The sequence below is a fragment of the Sciurus carolinensis genome, chromosome 15 (genome assembly GCF_902686445.1).
Source record: "Sciurus carolinensis chromosome 15, mSciCar1.2, whole genome shotgun sequence".
NCBI classification, from domain to species: domain Eukaryota; kingdom Metazoa; phylum Chordata; class Mammalia; order Rodentia; family Sciuridae; genus Sciurus; species Sciurus carolinensis.
The window spans coordinates 64,813,733-64,832,967 of NC_062227.1; the positions used below are offsets into that span (position 1 = coordinate 64,813,733).

Below are 19,235 nucleotides of genomic sequence, written 5' to 3' on the forward strand. Positions count from 1 at the left end.
AGGAGACCGAGCCTGTGCTTAAAGAATATTGGTTAATGTCTAGGCCTAGTTACTATCAGAAAGAAAGAGGGAGGTGTGGAATTTTCAAATGGAAAATCTGGTGAATTGCTGAAGGCTGCCAGAAGGAAGAGGGTCTTCAGAAAGGCCAACTGGAGACTGGGAGGACCAGAAGGTGCCACCCCCAAATGCACCTCTTCAGGAAAAGGACTGGAACTGCAGGCGATTAAAAAGCAGACACAGGAAAGCTCTCGAACTTCCTCTGATTTTTGCCCAAATCCAAACATACATTTACAAAGACAAAGGGTATCCCACCTACCCCCTCTACCAGGGAGAATAAAGATCATCCATGGGCTGAGAAGATAGCTCAGTTGGTAAAGTACTTGCCTTACAAGCACAGGCCCTGGGTTCAATCCCCAGCACCACAAAAAAAAAAAAAAAAAAAAAAAGATTATCCACTGTGGACAGCTTGGACCCTTAAGGGTCTGGTGATGGCCCAGGCAATCTGCATTAATAAGCCTCACTTGATAACCTTTATGGGCCATTTACTTGCCTTCTGCAAGAAGCCACTTCTAGGAACTCAAAAGCCCTTTCCTCTGACTTGCCAATTCTCTAACAATTTACTGTTTCTTGTTGAAGATACTACATAAACTGGAATTCAAAATTGCCTTTCAGAGAATTACTCGTTTTCTGGTTGTCTCCAATGTAAACATGAAACATACATGATAGTAAACTTCTGCTTGTTTTCCTCTTTCGATCTGTCTTTTGTTACAGGGGCCTGTTCCAACTAAGACCTCAGGAGAGTTGAAGAAAAAATATTTTTCTTCCCCTACAATTCCGGAGTAACCTGTCCAGGATTCCAATGGAATGTATTCTCAGGGAAGTTCTTAGGTGATAGTTGTAACACAGGTTGCATCCTAAGTGACAGAAGCAGAAGAAAAATTTTAAATTATACATAAGAGTGTAGTTTTATTTTGTTACCAGTAAAATTTTAAAAATAGATGAAAAATGGATAGGGATTGTTTTTTATACAACACAAACCTCAATGCTAGTTACATGATTAATTTTGCTTCAAATACCACTTACAGAATATGGGAAATGTTTCTAGGCCAGAACCCAATAAACATAAGCCATATTTGCCACATTCTTTTTCCCTTCAAAATCCCCAAATTTCTAAAATTCAAGTACTTTCAAAGGTAAAAAGTAAAATACTTGGGACTCAATCTAACCAAAGAGGTAAAAGATCTCTACAATGAAAACTACAAAACATTAAAGAAAGAAATTGAAGAAGACCTTAGAAGATGGAAAGACCTCCCATGTTCTTGGATAGGCAGAATTAATATTATCAAAATGGCCATACTTCCAAAGGCCCTATACAGATTTAATGCAATTCCAATTAAAATCCCTATGATATTTCTCATAGAAACAGAAGAAGCAATCATGAAATTTATCTGGAAGAACAAAAGACCCAGAATAGCCAAAGCAAACCTGGGCAGGAAGAGTGATGCAGGAAGTATCACAATACCAGACCTTAAACTCCACTATAGAGCAACAGTAACAAAAACGGCATGGGACTGGCACCAAAATAGACAGGTAGATCAATGGACAGAAGACATAGAGACATACCCACATAAGTACAGTTATCTCATACTAGACAAAGGTGCCAAAAACTTACAATGGAGAAAAGGTAGCCTCTTCAACAAATGGTGCTGGGAAAACTGGAAATCCATATGCAGTAAAATGAAATTAAATCCCTCTCACCCTGTACAAAACTCAACTCAAAATGGATCAAGGATCTAGGAATTAGACCTAAGACCCTTCACCAAGTAGAAGAAAAAGTAGACCTGGATCTCCATCACATTGACTTAGGACCAGACTTCTTAACAAGACCTCCATAACACAAGAAATAAAAGCAAGAATCAATAAATGGAATAGATTCAAACTAAAAAGTTTTTTCTCAGCACAGGAAACAATCAATAATGTGAAAAGAGAGCCTACAGAGTGGGAGAAAATCTTTTCCACACACACTTCAGATAGAGCACTCATCTCCAAAGTTTATAAAGAACTTAAAAAACTTTACACCCAAAATACAAAGAACCCAATCAATCATTGGGCTAAGGAAATGGGCAGACACTGCACAGAAGATATACAGGTGATCAATAAATATATGAAAAAGTGTTTATCATTCCTAGTAATCAGAAATACAAATTAAAACCACCCTAAGATTTCATCTCACCCAAATTAGAACGGCTATTATCAAGAACAGAAGCAATAATAAGTGTTGGCGTGGATGTAGAGGAAAAGGCACACCCATACAATGCTGGTGGAGTGGCAAATTGGTGCAGCCACTCTGGAAAGCAGTATGGAGATTCCTTGAAAAACTTGGAATGGACCCACCATTTGACCCAGCTATCCCACTCCTCGGTTTATACCCAAAGGATTTAAAATAAGCACACTACAGTGATGCAGCCACATCAATGTTCATAGCAGCTCAATTCACAATAGCTAGATTGTGGAACCAACCCAGATGCCCTTCAATTGACAAATGGATAAAAAAGCTGTGGTATATATACACAACGGAATATTACTCAATCATAAAGAAGAATAAAATTATGGCATTTGCTGGTAAATGGATGAAGTTGGAAGATTTCATGCTAAGTGAAATAGGCCAAGCCCCAAAAACCAAAGACCAAATGTTTTCTCTGATAAGTGAATGACAATATATAATGAGGGGGGCGTGGTGCAGGGAAGAGAAGAATGAAGGAACTTTGGATGGTTTTGGAGGAAAATGGGGTAGAAGGGGGTGGAGGACAGAAAGACAGTAGAATGAAACAGACTATTACCCTATGTATATGTATGATTACATGAATGGTGTGAATCTACATTGTTTACAACCATAGAAATGAAAAGTGGTACCCCATTTGTGTACAATGAATCAAAATGCAGTCTGTAAAAATAAAAGATTTCAAAAAAAAAAAAAAATTTAAGTTTATGCTTTCAAATTAATCAAATCTGGGCGGGGAATGTAGCTCAGTGGTAGAGTCCTGGCCTAGCATTCAGGAGGCACTGGATCTGATACCAGTACTACAAACCTCCTTCCATTAAAACAAATTTTAAAAATTAAATTTTAAAAACACATTAAATTTAACCGGGTGTGGTGGTGCACGCACCTGTAATCCTAGCAGTTCAGGAGGCTAAGGCAGGAGGATCGTGAGTTCAAAACCAGCCTCAGCAATAGCGAGGCACTAAGCAACTCATTGAGAATCTGTCTCTAAATAAAATACAAAATAGGGCTGGGGATGTGACTCAGTGATTGAGTGCACCTAAGTTCAATCCCCAGGACCAAAAAAAAAAAAAACCAAACCAGCACATTAAATTTAATTAAAAAGTTGTTCCAGTCAATATACTTAGAAATAGGAGGAAAATAAATTTTGCTACAGTGTTATATGTGGTATAATTAACAATCCTGCTGATTCCAACAGAAATGTCTACTTAACAAGATAAACCATGAAAGGAAAAAAAGAAGAAAAAGAAAAAACAGTACTGGTCTCTGTTTCTGGAGAGCCCTGTGGGGAAAGAGCTGGAGTTTTAGCTAGAATGTGACTCCCTTCGCAGAAGAAGCAGGTTTGCACCTGCAACCTGGTAGAAACTGTGAAAGGATCTCCCGTCCAAAGATGTCTGCAGTAGCAATGCCTGAAATGTCACCGGTACTAAGGGGGTCATCTCAGAGCTCGGCACACCTCTGCAGCAGGAAGCATGCCTTACTGGGACCAGTTTCTTCTTTGGGAGGAGTGGCTGAGGTAATAGGAACACCAAGCACCTGAGGGAAGTCTCAGAAAAGACCAGAGTGTGGCAGTTCAAGTCTCAGGCTGTGAGGAACTCTCCACTGCCGGGCCTCACCTGCCCAGCTGCCTCAAGTACCTGAGGGGACGGTTGTGTGAGAGAACCAGGAAAGACTCAGGGAATCAGTCAAATGGGTGCCTGTGAGTGTCAGGAGATCAAAACAACTCCCTGGGGTTCTCTGCTACACCCACAAGTTGCAATATCCAAATCCTAAACACACAGGGAAACCGTGCAGCTACCTGCAGCCCCTGTGCCACAGACCGCTGTGGGCTGGAGAAAAGCAATCCATGGATACATGCATAAAATGTAACGACATCATTAAGTTGGGCTACTTGTGTTTAATATGGTCCATCATTCATTTCAGGCTTTCCCGAGAGTTTAGCTTTATTAGTTTTTTAATTAGAGACTGACTTACAAAATCTTATTTGTTCCTCCTATAGAGAATTCAGTGAATATTTAGTGAGAGATGCCTCTAAATTAAAAAAAAAAAAAAAAAGTGATGAAAAGTCATTTTCAGCTGATCCAACTAAAGGCACAGGGTCAGGTGAGGCCAGGTATGGCCTCCCCAGCCTCATAAGTCAGTGAAAATGGGATGCCCAGTCACAGAGGGGCAGAAGCTGGGGACAGGGATGTCCTCAAGGTCCATACTCAAACTCTGTGGTTGGAGTCAGCAGGCTCTAACGGCAACACCATTCCCACCTAGTGATCTGTCTCTTCTCCCTACTGCGATCTCACTCTTGACTGGTAAAGCCTTGTGACATGAGTTCATGCAAACCAAAATTAAGAAAGTCATAGCAAACATCGATGTGAACGCCATCAGTGTTAAGAAGCTGCCTGAAACAGCGAAGCCCTTGTCAAAATTGGTTTCTGGAGCAGAAGGAGGAAGGGAATTGATTCTTTGCATATTTTGACTTTTGGGGATGTGAAGCAGAAATGAGGGAAGGATTTTAAATTATAGCGCAAGTACACTACACACTGAAGACAGCGATGATGGCATTTGAATGGGGATGTGAAGAGCTTGCATTTGAGTTTATTGTTTTGGATAAATACTATTGTATTTGCTAGACCATTTCCAGCCGTGATCCAGTTTCTTGCTTTTGGCATACTGGATCTTGGTGCACCTTGATCCCTTCTGTTGTCCTATTTTCACAGAGATCTCAGGCGTTTTGGTTGCTTTAAAACTCAGTACAAGCAATACAACTTTAAGATGCCAACCCAATTTTATCATCAGAGTTTTACCCATTCTTCCCTAAAGTTGAACGAGGGCCCTAAGCTGCGCTGAGTTAGTAACCCGGCAGTGAGGGGGGCCTTCAGGGTCTGCAGAGCCGCCTTGCTCTGGCTCCCAAGAGATGATTGTGGGTCTCTACCAGCTGCACAATTTGTGATCACATCAGTAGTTTAAAATTGGTCATGCTGGGGGCATCTGTACCATGGAAACTGGAAAACTACAGACCAGCTGGGGTGGGCGTGGGTGGACACAGGCAGGCGAGTGATTTTCCCCAAGAAGGAATACATGATGAATGTGGGTTCCACCAAACTGTGAGAAATTCAAGGGATGGCCGTCTGGCGGCACAAGGGCCAGGAGCAGCAACTTTTAGGTAGTGGTGGCACCTGACAGGAAGCACAAAAGCCCATCTTTCATTTTCATTGAGATGCAAACAAACAAGGTTCTACTCCAGCACTGAGCTCTCTCTGCTCAGCGAGTCAATCTAAAAAGGGAATTGAAGGAACAAAACATGCTGTGTAAGTGTCACAGGCTGGAAAACCCCACGCAGCTGGGCTGAGTGAGTATAATGCAGACTGGAGAAGGTCAGGTCCAAGCACCCGCCACCCGTGTTCCCAGCATCTGCACGGCTACAGGCTAATCTCTCTCTGCAACGAAATGCAGGAGGTGTTTGCAGCCCAGTGGAACAAGCAGCGGGGGAAGGCCCTGACAATCTCGTGGAAATGGCTCCTGAATCGGCCCTCATTTCTCCCGTCATCCCTGGGTTGGAAGGGTCCACGGGGACAGTGCTCTACACACCAGGAGCTGTCGTGGGAGCCCATTTCCCCTAACAGGCAACTCACATGGGCTTACCTTTACTCTCCCGGTGACTCAAAAGCTGTTTAAGAACTAGAAGAAGAAAAAGAAGAGACTGGCTTCAGTACAGGTGTCCATTCGGAAGTGGGTGGGGCCAGGGCTTCCACCTGAGACTGAGAAGCCAAGGTTACCTTCCGCCGTGAGGTTGAACTCAGCAGTCACTTTTCCATAGCTGTTCTTGATGCAGCAGCAGTAGAGTCCCTGGTCCTTCTGACTGGCTTGAACGATGGCCAAGGAAACAGCCGAGTTGTCCCCTGCACTGTAAGGGGGGACATTAACATTCACACGCCTCGTCATTCTAATGTCCCATTCTTCTAGTACCCTAAAGAAAGAAGGTAATGTTTCCTGCCCTCCTGTTTTTAGCCAGCGGACCAGTTGAAGGACAAGACCCAATGGGCTGTCTGTGCGTTTGTTTATCCGTGGAGGACCAGGACCCTTGGTGGAACACCCTGACTCTAACGGGCAAGACACTACACAGAAACATGGTGGAGGTTCAACTGCCATTGACAGAGCCAAGAGTTGGAACTCTGGATTCTGGGAGTGGTCAATAACATATCTCCTCAGAATTCACCTCAATTACATTATTAACCCAGGGGTCCTGTGCTTGAAGAAAATCTGGTGACTCTATACCTGACCTAAACACAGACACACTAGGGGGCAAAAACAAAGGGGTCCTTTGTTTTATACAAAAATTTATAACTGAGGCGCCCCCCCCCCCTTCCTTTTTGGTGATCTTTTAAAAGAAAGGATCTCACTGTGTTGCCCAGGCTGGTCTTGGAATCCTTAAGTAATCCTTCCATCTAAACCTCCTTAGCACCTGGGACCATAGGTGTGTGCCACCATGCCTGGATTTGGGAGGATCCTTTTAAAAAATGTCCTCCTCCAGTGAATACCACCCTCCTGTCTAATATCATAAGTTCCAGATATTGCTCTCTGAGTACAAAACAGAGCAATGGCAGGTATTGGTGATGACAATATGACAGCTAATACATACTGAGCACTTGGTAGGTGTCAGCATTGTGCTAAAGCACTTGAGATCCCTGCTCAGAACAACCTCAGAGGGAAGATGGTTATCTCAGCTCATGGATGAGGACACCGAGACATTGAGAAATTCAAGCCAAGGACCTTGGCCTTGTTAAGCTACCTCCCAAAGTGAGTTACGATTTCTGCCCTCAAGTCTGGGAGAATTTGAAAGATGATAAGGGCCACCATCTTTATTCAAGTCTCAAACAACAACAAAAAAAATCCTTTGCAGCAAAAGAAAATGATATTCAAGTATTGTTCTAGTTGTGTTCTAGATGCTGAATTTTGTTTAAATTCCAAGATTATGTGCATGTGTGTATGTACAGTGTACATTCCAGTTTGGGTTCATTTTATAGATTAAGAACAAAATCCACTTAGGTTTGCCTCATTGTATGCTCAACAAAGTGTTCATTATTGGTGGGTTTTGCAATAGACTTCAAGTTCCAGATTTACATCTCTCTTCTGGAATGTACATGTGACTTAAAAGAAGGTCCACTAAATCATAAAACTTCTTCCATTGATGGAGACTCTGAACCTATCCTGAATATATGGTTAAAACTGAACATTAAACCATATGACCCAGCTATACCACTTCTGGGTATTTATCCTAAAGAATTAAAGTCATTAGTACAATGATACATGCATCCCCATGTTTATAGCAGCACAATTCACAATAACAAAACTATGGAATCAGCCTGGGTGTCCATCAACAGATAAATGGATAAAGAGACTCATATATATATGAGACTCATATATATATATACTAAAGCCTTATTCAGCCATAAAGAAGAATGAATGAAATTCCGTCCTTTACTGGTAAGTGAATGGAACTGGAGAACATTGTGCTAATCGAGATAAACCAGGCTCAGAAAGTCAAAGGTTGTATGTTTTCCTTCATATGTGGAAACTGGAGAGGAAAAAGGGAAAAAAGGCGTGTTGGGGGGATCTCATGAAAATAGAAGGGAGACCAGTAGAGTAGAGGAAGGGGACAGGGAGGTGGGACAGGGGAGGCACAGGGGAACGAAACTAACCAGATACACCGTTACATTGTGTGCATGTATGAATATGTAACAACAATCCCACTGTTATGTATAATTGTAATGCACTGATAAAAAAGGAAAATATTTTTTTTTAAAAAATGATGTGAGCAAGTCCAGTTCTAAGGGGAAGATTTCCTGGCAGGGCAGAAAAATGTCGAGTAAGTCACAGAGGATGACCCTAAGTCCTTCTCCAGGGCTATAGACAGCACAGCACTTCTTGTCCTTGAGAGGGACAGTTCTAGATCCCCGAAAGGCTGGGGCTGAACCAGAAGAATGGCCCGTGAGTGTCCTCCTCGCCTAGCAATTCTCTGCCGTCCCTGCCACCTGAGGCTTCCTCCTGGGAGGACTAACTGAGGCGTCGGGGGCTGGGCCTCCAGTCCTGAGGCGGGTGTGGAACTGGGGAGAGCGGAGTGCCTGCTAGGTGTGCTGTGAGGAGCAGCAACTCCTGCCCGGAAGCCTCAGCCATGGTGGTCATGAGCCACTGCTGTGGGGAGCGGCCTGCGGCCGGGCTTTCCTCATCAAGGAACCACCTCCTTGTGCCCCCGGAGGACTGTGAGTGCTCAGCATGGGGGATTCGATGGTGGGAGAGCACAGTCCTTGCCCGTGAGGGTCTTCTGGTCTGGGAGGAGATGGACAGACAGCAAACGGCAACGTAACTGTGGAACGCAGCAAATGAGCCAAGAAGGTACAGCTCGGTCTCCTAGCCTGCTACCCATAAGGAATCCATCCTTCTACCTTTAGGAGAAAACATGGCCAAGCCCAGACGGGGCTGGACAGGAGTGCTCACTCGCTGTGAAGACAAATGCAAAAGGAGCCCAGGCCAAGGCTGCAATCGTGGAAATGGCTGGAGGAGAGGGAACTAACCTGGGGACTTGTGTGGGACAGCCTGTCATCCACCACCAGTCCCAGGAAGCACCCACTGCACGCCATGCAGGCTGGGTGGAGAAGCCCTTGGCTTGCCCTTCTCTGGCTGTCCAATGAGAACAAGCCTCCAAAAGCTACCAGCTCATCATCTACTTTCAAACGCCCAGGGAACTCCTAAGGGCCTCTCTCCCCACCGTGGAGAGTGGATTCCCGGTTACCGGGAAGGCACCAAGGGCACGTGGCACCAGAGGGTGCCAGCTGCAACCTCTGCACAGCCAAGACATCTCGGTGTACATGCACAGGCAGAGCACGCCACTACTTTCTTCTTGGTTTCCTCCACATGTACTAGTCTTTTCCTGGCTACAAGAGAGTGTTCTGACTTAATTTTAAAACTTTAACCTGTTAAGGAAAGTACCAAATCTTGGACAAAGGCAAGAGAATGATAGCATGTTTTAAAGACTTGGTCCTCAGGGTGTTGCTAACAGGAGGTTTTGTGGAACTTCAGGAGGTGGGGCCTCATGGGAAGTTCTTCAGTCATTGGGGATGTGACCCCACGGGGATTTGTGAGACCCAGCCCCTTCTTTTCTTTTGCTTCCTAGTCACAAGGTGAGCAGTTTGCTTCACCACATGCTCCCTGACATTGCCACCCAGCATCCCCAGCAGAAGCCAAAAGCAACAAGTCTGCCCAATATTGGACTGGAACCTCAAGACCTGTGAGCCAACATAAACCTTTTTTCTTCATAATTTAATCATCTCAGGAGTTTTGTCATAGTGATGGAAAGCTGAGTAACACAATAAGTCAATGAGATATTTCATGGAGGGACTTGTAAAAGGAAATACTCAACAGAAAGAAGAGGTGAGAGAGATTATCTAATAGTTGAAAACCCACCTGAAATAATGTAAATGATCTCTCAATACACAAAGGAATTATGATTTCCAAACATTCTCACGTGTTAGTATAACACAAGTGGGTTCAACTAAGCTATTGCCAACATGAAAAGAAGCAAATACTGCTAAGAATTTAAAGGCCTTAAATGCTTATTAATGACATATGTTTCCTAGAGGGAGGTGAGGCTTTTGTAAATATTCCTCAAATGGAAAAGGAAACTGGAAAATTCAAGCACCAAGCAAGCCTGGCTAATTGAAAAACACTGAAAATGCTAGTTAATTGTTCTTAGTTGACAGTTTCAGAAAAAAAAGTTAAAATGAATAATTAGTACTTTTAAAATAAAGCTCTGGGGACCTCCTTGATTTAAAAATCAAGCTACTTTTTCTCCATTATAATAATCTTTTTAAGCCATACATAAGAAAGGCAGGGTCATGGTGACATTTTAGGCCAAGTGATTATTATATCAATCACAAACTAATTAGATTTTCTGGGGTGATGTTAATGGAAACCACAGCTGTAGTCTTCCATTAATTGTGTTTGGGAAAGAATTCCCAGACATGTGTTCCAAGAAGACCAATTTGATTTGACTGCACAGAAACTATCCGATTTTCTCACTTTTTCAATCTACACATGACCAGATGAAAGGGATGTGAACCCCTCCGGTGACTCAAGGGCTGACCTGGGGCCTCCTGGAGCAGAAACCGGCTTCTGCAGGTTGTTGAGTTACGCTGGTTTCATGGAGCCAGGTGATTTGTGTCTAGAAGGCACCCGACGGAGCCCGAGTTCATTGGTTCCATTGAACAAGCATAAACTGCCAAGAACACCAGGTATTCATGGCAAGGATCCTCAGTCTCCTCTCCTGCACGATCCTAGGGACCCAGAAATAAAACTGGTCTTCCCACCTGGTTGCCTGTCATCCTTGGTATCTGTTACTTTTCTGTAAATTAATGGAACTTTTTTGTTTTGATTCACTTTTGTCAGATTAATAGGAATTTATGAAACAGAAACACCCATTAGCAAAATTCACAGCCATACAGAAGAGAGCTCTTTAGCCGTAAGACCTCAGAGCCTCAGCCTAGAATATTAACATATTTCCTGATTTTATAACTATAATGAAAGATCTCTTGACTTCCTAAGGACAAGAGTTCAAGGGTGGCAGAGCCCAGGCAAATGCGGTCTGCCACGTCCCCTGATCAGACACCTGTACGCCATTCCTACCCTTCTTGGAGTTATGGGCATGGGATCTCTATTTCTGTTTCCTTTTCACTTCCTATAATTTATGGTTTTCTTTTACAACTGCACTCAGAAATAAGCACGTAACAACTGTGAAAAGCAACCCCATCAAATATCCCACCTTCTCTGGACTTGAGCTATTGACTTTGAATCTTTCGTCCAACAGATGGTAGAATCCTCATGAACCTCTGCAAACTGGCAACTTAATTTTACATTTCCAGGGTGGTCAGGAAATATCTCCGCTTGGATCTTTTTCAGTAATACTGGAGCTAGAAACAAGAGAAGTGCAGATAAGTGTGTGCAGGAGACTTTCCCATCGCATTTTACTTAATTCTCACAATTCTGGGAGACAGGAAGAACACCCCCAATTTATGAATGAGGAAAATGAGGGACAGGTGGTGTGGCTTGCTTGAACATAAACCGTAGGAAGTGAGATTATCACTCTGACGGGAATCTTCTATATTCATTACTTAAAACTCCTTGGGTGAAGTCTGTAGGGTCCCCTACAGACTTTTTTTTAAATAAAAGGGTGGAAGCAACCTCGTCTATAGGACCTGGGTCAAATAAAGATGCTTTTAAATAATTACCAGGTGATCCAGGCCAAAATTAGAACTGAAGATTAGGGAGTAGAATAAAATCTGGACTATTCAGATAACTGCAGTGAAGTCTCCAAATGTAAAAGACAATTCAACAATAAATTATTTGTTGAAAATTTTCTCATTTTTCTCCCCCCCCCCCTCCATCACAGTTGTCTTTGCTAAAGATGGAGTGGACTGGAGTAATGTTGACATCACTCTCATGCTCAAAAGAGGTGTCTGGTTGAATGAAACAGGAACCAAAAGGAAACGATTTCAGGGACTGGCATGAGACCTTTAAATATCACCTTTTATTTTTATTGGTGGTGAGCACAGAGCCAGACCAGCAAATGTGTAATTAGTGAGGGAAGCCACTGGGGGGCAGCATAGACACTAGAACTGGATGAGGCAGAGTCAGCTCTGCGAAATGATGGAAAATGTGATGTTTATTAAAATCCAAGTTCCATAACTCTGTAGCTTCAGTAACAAACACTATATAATCCAAAGGCAAGCCAAAAGTACCCCTCTGGAGGCATCCTTTACTCTTGTTGCCTCAAATTCCACTTCAGTGAAATAGTGATGTGTTAAAGGGGTTTCCCATTTTTCCTGGGCTCCCGCAGACCCTTGGCTAGGAGAATGCATATTTAAAATCTAACTATGTGCCCAGGAAGTAGCAATGGTTGGGTAACAAATCCCTCAACCACAGAGTAGCTAAGACTACTAACAACATTACTGGAGCCAAGTGCACCATCATCAGGAGAGAAAACTGCGCCCTTACTAATGGCAAACCTCGATTTGGTTCATTGGGCTCTACAGCTCCTGCCCAAACTGAGACTGTTCCAGTGCGCAGCCTCAGATGCTAGACACAGGTCTTGACCAACCACCTGCCCCTGGACCACATCCTTGAAGGACCTTCAGAGTGGTAGCAGTCTTCCTGGGCCATCTGGGGACACCTACACGTTTTGTTTTTAATATTTTGTTTTAGTTGTAGGAGAACACAGGACCTTTATTTTATTTTTATGTGGTGCTGAGGATTGAACGCAGGGCCTCATGCATCCTAGGTGAGCGCTCTGCCCCTGGGCCACAACCCCAGCCTGACACCTACATGTTCTGAAGGCTGTTGTAAGTATTGAAGACCAAGGAAGTTGGAGGGTGGAGAGAAGGGCCTTAAATGGGTGCAAAACTGAATGATGGGTTCTGGGAGATCAGAAACTGGCTCTGCAAGGAGCTTGGGGCCTCAGGAAGGATTTGTTTATGTGAGAAGTAGCCATGAAGCCAGATGAGTGCAGAGGAGGCCCAGGATGATGCTCGTTTATCAAGTGTTGAGAGAAGACCGCACAGAAGTTCTCTGGTGGACGAGGCTTCCACTGTGCTGAGGATGCCATGAAAAGATTCCTCGGCCTTTGCTTTCTTTCTATCAGAATCATCCAAGTCCCTCCCGCCCCACTCCACACACACACTTCCAACTCCTCACCACCTGGTCACTGGTGGGGGGCACTGAACCTGGGCTGCCCTGTCAGCAGCCCTTGGTGCTTGGGGCAGCAGTGCTGGGCCCAACCTCTTCCACAGCAGTGGCTCTCGGCATGGCCCCTGCTTCCACAGGCAACTTGAATAATTGTGGACAAGAATCCCAATTAAATTGTTTCTCTCTAGGCTGAATCCACTTCTGAGATTTTTTTTTTTTTTTAAGTATGACTCCTTTCCATATGTTTAAATACACAGACTAGTAACCTGTTGGAGACCCCTCTCTTCAGAAGGCAGTTTCGTCTACCATCCTTTCAGAACCCTGTCTGATGAGGCCTGGGAAGGAGAAGCTCCAGCCTCGGGGTCAGAGGACCCAGGTGGAGTGAGGACAGAATTTCTCCTCCAAGTCCCCGGGGCCAGAGCTCTGCTCGCTGTCTGCACTGTTCTCCCTCCTGACTTCTGCACTGTGCATGGAAGGGAAGAGCTGAAAAAAAAGGGGAGAGTTTCTGGCTCTGGAATGGAATTTGGAGCTGAAGTGATTCTGTAACTGCAATTACAAGGGCTTTTAAGGCTCAAGTGGCTTGAAATCTGGAACTCGGCTGTCAGAGGAGGTTAAGTTCACAGAATGGGAGGGAAAGTTGGAAAGAAATTTTATACTTGAATTTGGAAGAAAACCAAGGTTAAGTTAAGCCATTTTTAATGAACATCAGTGATTAAAGAGGAGAATCCCAAATTGTATTGGAATATTTCTTTCTATATATCCTGCTGTGTTCTTTTTAATTATACTAATTAGCTACATTGTTTATCTTTTTAAATATTTTTAAAGGCTAATTAAATAGAAAGGATCATAATCACACTCCCTCAATCACACACACCTAGAGCAGCCTTTCCCAGCCCTTCTCAGGTGCCACCCTGCCCCCATCTCCTGGGAACTTGGTAGAAGGGCAGATTCTCGAACCCACCTCCCCATGAATGCTGGATCAGAACTCTGGAGTGGGACCAGGAAATCTGGGTTGTAACAAGTCCTCCAGTGATCCTGATGCCTGATCCTCAAGTTTGAGACCCACAGGCCTGCGTCCCAAGTCACTTGGCCACACCACAGTATCACTGGCCACCTGGTGGATGCTGATCTGAATTGCTAAGGGCTCAAGGGGACATAGGAACTTCACACCTCATTTTACAAACCCAAACTTCAACAATGATGAAAGTCACGGAGCCTCACCTTTTCCTTCTCTTTTGCAAGCTACCTTTTTCAGGTCTTTTTTCTCATCTGTGCATGATAAGGATTTTTCGAGCTTAGGGATCTTTTTAAGAAGATTCGAGTTCTTTCTGACATTTTCCTTCTCTTCCAATCTCAGTCTCAGGGCTGCCACCCTGGACAGAATTTTCTTTTTCACTCCCTCAGCTAAATGTCCACTGCCTGAGGTTTCATGCTGCTTCCTGACCTCCTCCAATGTGGCCACTGCTGGATGGGCCCCTGGTAATTTGCCAGTCTGGGCAGCCACACGACTGGGCTTCTTCACCCCTGCCTTCTCCTCCCTGCCCAGGGTGGAACCCTTCGGCCACAGGTCCTGCAGGAACTCAGAGGTGGTCTCTGACTCACATTCTCTGGAAATGAAAGCCAGAGTCATTTGCGGGGAGCCAGATGAGCTCGGGGGCTTGGTTTCCCCAATTTGAGGCTCTTCTATTTTCAGTTCCTCAATCCTATGACTTAGTGAAGAGTGAGAGATGGTTCCTTCAGGAGATGAAGCGCAATGCAACGGAGCGAGATCACTGGAGGAGGGCACGCGTTTCCCACACTTATGCTCCAAAGTTCCCCTTTCCTTTGAGTCAGAAAATACACACTGATGGTTTCTGGGTTCAACATCATCAATCCTAGGTCCTTCATAAACTGTGGAGTTGTAAGTATCAACCTCAACAGGTGCATGAGTCATTGAAAGACAACCAGAAAGAGGTGAAGTTGGGAAAATAAATTTGGCTGTGTCCTTTTGCCCTTGTTCTGCCTCCCCTGAGGTTCTGCCACTTCCCTCTTGCACTGGGCTTACCCTGCATGCACTGGGAATTCTTTGCCCACCTTCTTCACCTGGCCAGGTGGCAGGTTGGTCTTGCACTTCTGCCTGGTTGTATTGACTTGGTTCGACTTCTTCTCTCTCCCTGTCTACTTGGTCTTGGTTGATTCTGTTTTTGCTTGGAATGGTTTCCCCACTGTCCTGGGGATAAGGAACTTGCAGAATGGTAGGTTGGACATTCACTCTCTGGCCCAAGTTTCCATCAGCTGATGTAGTCCCCTCTCTGATGACCCCTAGTGGGGATTCAGAAGGTTCTGGTTGCTCTGCCCTGGAGTGTTCCACCACACCTGCCCTGTCATCAATAGGATCTACAGAGGACTCTAGGATGTTAGGGGAAGACAGAAACTGTTTAAAGAAGGCAGGGGGATCCGCCTTGAGCTGGTCTTCCTCCTGGTCTTTACTCACATGGTTAGCATTTTTCTTCCAGCCAGCCTCTGAAGCTTCTGGTAGTGACTCTGTGACGCGGAGTTCCTTTTCAATAGGGTCCACAGATGACTCCAGAAGTCTGGGTGGGCTCAAGTCCCGGGAAGGAGGAGTGCTCCTGTGTCCCCTGCCGACTGGTGCTTCACCTTCACAGGTTTCCCCCCTGTTGACCAGAGCTGGGGCTGTCTCAGCCTGAGGACCCTGAGCCCATGCTGCCATCCCCAGCAGGCCTGCCTCAGAGACAGCAGCACCAGATAAAGTCCAGGCCTCGTCAGGGGCTAGGGAACCAGCTTCTGCCTCCCTGTTCTCAGGGTCTGTCCCTTGTCTTGGTGGCCAAATTTCAGAAACAGAAGCCTCTAGGGTTATAATCCTCAACTTGGCTCCTGTTCCCCAGTTTCCTAGTGCAGACGGCTCCTGCAGTGTTTCAGGAAGAGTCGGAACACTGCTCAGAGCCGGACTAGCTCCTTCCACAGCTACTTCCACCATCACGGACGCACTGCTCCCCAGGCCTGAGCTGCTCCTTCTTTCTTCCCTGGACTTCGCTGGAGAGTGTCCCCAGAGTGCCATGCTGGCCTCCCCTTGTGCAGCAGGTGTGGGGGGCAAACTCTCTTGGAAATCATCTGCCGAAAGAAAACCCTGGCAGGATGGGCTCTCCAGTTGGATTCTCCGCTTCGTTTCACTTCCTTTTTCTTGGAAATCTTCTTCAAGGCTCCTGATGTCTGCTCTGTCCACGGGCTGACTCATAGGTCTAGAGTGGTTATCAACCTGAAGATGGGAAATGTTACAGAAACCCTCTCCCTCAGGGGGTGGGGGAACATGACCAGGAACTTCTGGAACACTGAGGGCCAGGCAAGGCGAATCTTTTGTACATTCAGTTGTGGAACCACCAAAAAGATGTCCCAACTGTCCTTTGGAAGGAAATTGAAAAACATTTTCATCTGGTGCTTGAGGTGACCCCTCCTTGACACCAACGGCAATGCTGTTCTCGGAAATTGAAGCAACTTGGCACTCAGCTGAGTGGACTTCAGTGACAACAGTGATAATTGATTTGTCCTCAATCTCCCTGGCCACCTGAGGACCCTCAACGTTAGCAGTCAATGCCTTTGACATCTCCTGCCACAGTCTTGGGATTGAACCATGATTGACTGGTGGGTGAATGGTGACTGGGACACTGGGACTCTGGTCACCTCCATCTTTGAAGTGCAGTAAAGTGTTATCCTCAGAAGAAAGGCGATGTGTCTCCCCACACCCTCCCAAGCTGAGGGCGATCAGGCTCTTCTGGCCAGCTTGTGCTGTGGAGGACAAGATGCAGGAGGAATTCTCTACCTCAGCCTGATGTCCTCCTGCAGCACCTTCATTGGCCTCCTGTGACATGTTCCAGGTGACAGTACTGATGAAAAGAGGGGACACAGCTGTGTTTTTGTCCTTGCTGTTTTCACATGTAGACTCTGGAGGCTCAGAACCTCGTGTTTGTAAAAGAACTGCCAGTGTCTTGTCATCAGAAGGACATAAATTATGTACTTTGCTTTGACCTTCTGTCAGCTCATAGTCCATGCAGCAGATTTCTTGAGGCAAATATTTATCAGCTGGTGCCCCAACAGGTGAATCCATGGTATCACAACACATTCCCTGGTCACTGAATCCAAAACATTCTGTCACACATGCTGCTTCTCTGCCCCTTGACTCCTTGCACACATTTTCCAAGGTGAGGCTGGTGTCCGTGGAGCCAGGGGAAGCAGCAGAGAGAGATTGCAGCTCCTCGGGCTCCTTGCTGTGGGCACTGGCATCCCAGGGGAGAGGGGCTAAGGGTGCAGCCAGGGACATCTTTCCAGCATTGGCTTCTTGGGTATTCTGCTCATGTTCTTCATCTGCCCCAGAACTGGCAGGTGTGTGGCCCTCTCTGCCTGGTTCTTCCTCCTGCTGTGGGCCCTGAGCATGACCTCCTTCTAGGTATTGGGCCAAAGATGCATTTTCCTTGTTGATCCCCCATAAGTTGGAGAAGGAATCAGTTGTGGTCCCGGTGAATGAAGACTCCTTCCCAGCAGGCTCTGGGAAAGCTGGTGTCTGGCTGAGAGAGCTTCTCTCCCTGGCCGTTTCCTGATTTTGCCCCTGGGAAGATGAAAAGTGATATTAATAGAATTGTTCCTGGGAAAGACCACAGCAGGACATAACTGCAGTCCTGAGTGTCAATCCTCGATGACTGTAATAATGGACAACAGGAGCAGGAGTAACTGAAATCCAAACATTAATCCCCAAACTCACTCTAGCTCTTAGAGACTCCCTGGCAAAATACAAATCTAAGCAATGCCCAAATTCACCATTATAAACAAAAAGCTACCTGATAATCATCATTTACTGAATGATTTTTCTCTTTCTCTGAGGAAGAGATGGAAATAAATTGAATGCTAACAATTTTACTCTAATAAGTCACAACATGAACAGTGTGCAGCTTTCTAGAAAGATGAATTTCACATAACCATATCAAAGGAAATACACAGTACTTGTAAAGTAGCAATGAGCAATCTTTGTCCCCCAAATATGACAGTTTTCTAGTTAATAATGTTACTAAAGAACAGAGAGGCCTGTCCTTTGCGCTCACCTCTAAAGAAGTAATGGAGTTGTGATTGGCTATCAGCACTGCCAATCAGTTTTTGCCACAGAGAAGGTTATAAAAATCCTGATGTACCTCCCAGACTTTAGAACAGAGGCCATGTGGCCTTTGGTAAACCAGCCTCCACAAGTAGGTGATTCAGGACTGCCTAGGTTGTTGAGAAAGGGAAAGGGAAAGGAGGAGAGAAGGTGGAGGGAAAAAGAACTCTCACATTCTGAGGACCATCATGGCACCGTCTGAATGTTGTAGATTTGGAATACTGTTCGAGGAAGCAGCAAACTGACTAGATCCTTGTCTTTTGAAACATTCAGCCCACTGATTATTTCAAAACAAAACAAAATTATGTTCAGCCATGGAGAAGGGAAATAATGCTAATTCTTGGCACACAGCGACTCCATCTTTGCCCCCCAGGTCTCCTGCTTTGGGGAGCCCCATTCAAATGTACAGAGAACAGAAGACCGGCCTTAGAGAGGAGAGAGCGGAAGAGTGCCGCCACCCTCCCTGATTCCGACCAGGCAGAACTGAGAAACTCAGGTGTGCAGGGAGCCCCAGAGTCCTGAGGCTTATTTCCATCGCTCCCACAGAGGGGTCTTCCTGCATGGCCGGCAATCCCTGCACCTACTGCCTGCAGGAAGCAGCAGGTCAGCCTAATGGCACCTCTCTCTCCCCATGCTGCTTGCCACCTGCCCGTCGCTCATCCTATTCTCTTCTTAAGCTACAATGAGATTGATTTAACTCCAGATTTTGTTGGCATAAAATTACTAACAGAACAAGAAGAAATTCATTATGCACTCCATGAGGGTTCCATTTTATGTAGTATCCAAGGTCCATTTCAGGGACTAGTGCACAGTAGGTGCTTAGTCAGTATTTGTTGAAAAAAGGAATGAATGAACGAAGCATGCGCCAGGTCACCCATTAAACCTCTGTGTTTGAAAGAGTTTCAACTTTCGTCTTCTCCTAACTTTGGAACAGTCCTATTTTAAAGGAGACTTCTAACCAGAAGCACCATTGGTTCAAATTCTGGTGTTTCTAAAAAGAAAAAAATCATATTTATTTTCTTTCTAAATTCTTTCTTCTTCCTCCTCTTATTAACACGGAAAAGGAAAAACAAGAAAGATAATTTT

The 19,235-nt window shown here is 45.0% G+C and overlaps 1 protein-coding gene across 2 annotated transcripts in view; it reads right to left on the reverse strand.

Annotated features, from left to right (window-relative positions):
• The window catches only part of Alpk2 (alpha kinase 2), a 120,001-nt gene that overhangs the window by 30,676 nt on the left and 70,090 nt on the right, over positions 1-19,235 (reverse strand). For both annotated transcript variants that reach the window (XM_047526676.1, XM_047526677.1), the window contains 4 exons: positions 14,231-17,609; positions 11,091-11,238; positions 6,052-6,179; positions 5,918-5,953 (listed from right to left, as the gene is read on the reverse strand). In XM_047526676.1, the coding sequence (XP_047382632.1) occupies positions 5,918-5,953; positions 6,052-6,179; positions 11,091-11,238; positions 14,231-17,609 (3,691 nt within the window). The remainder of the gene's footprint in view (positions 1-5,917; positions 5,954-6,051; positions 6,180-11,090; positions 11,239-14,230; positions 17,610-19,235) is intronic.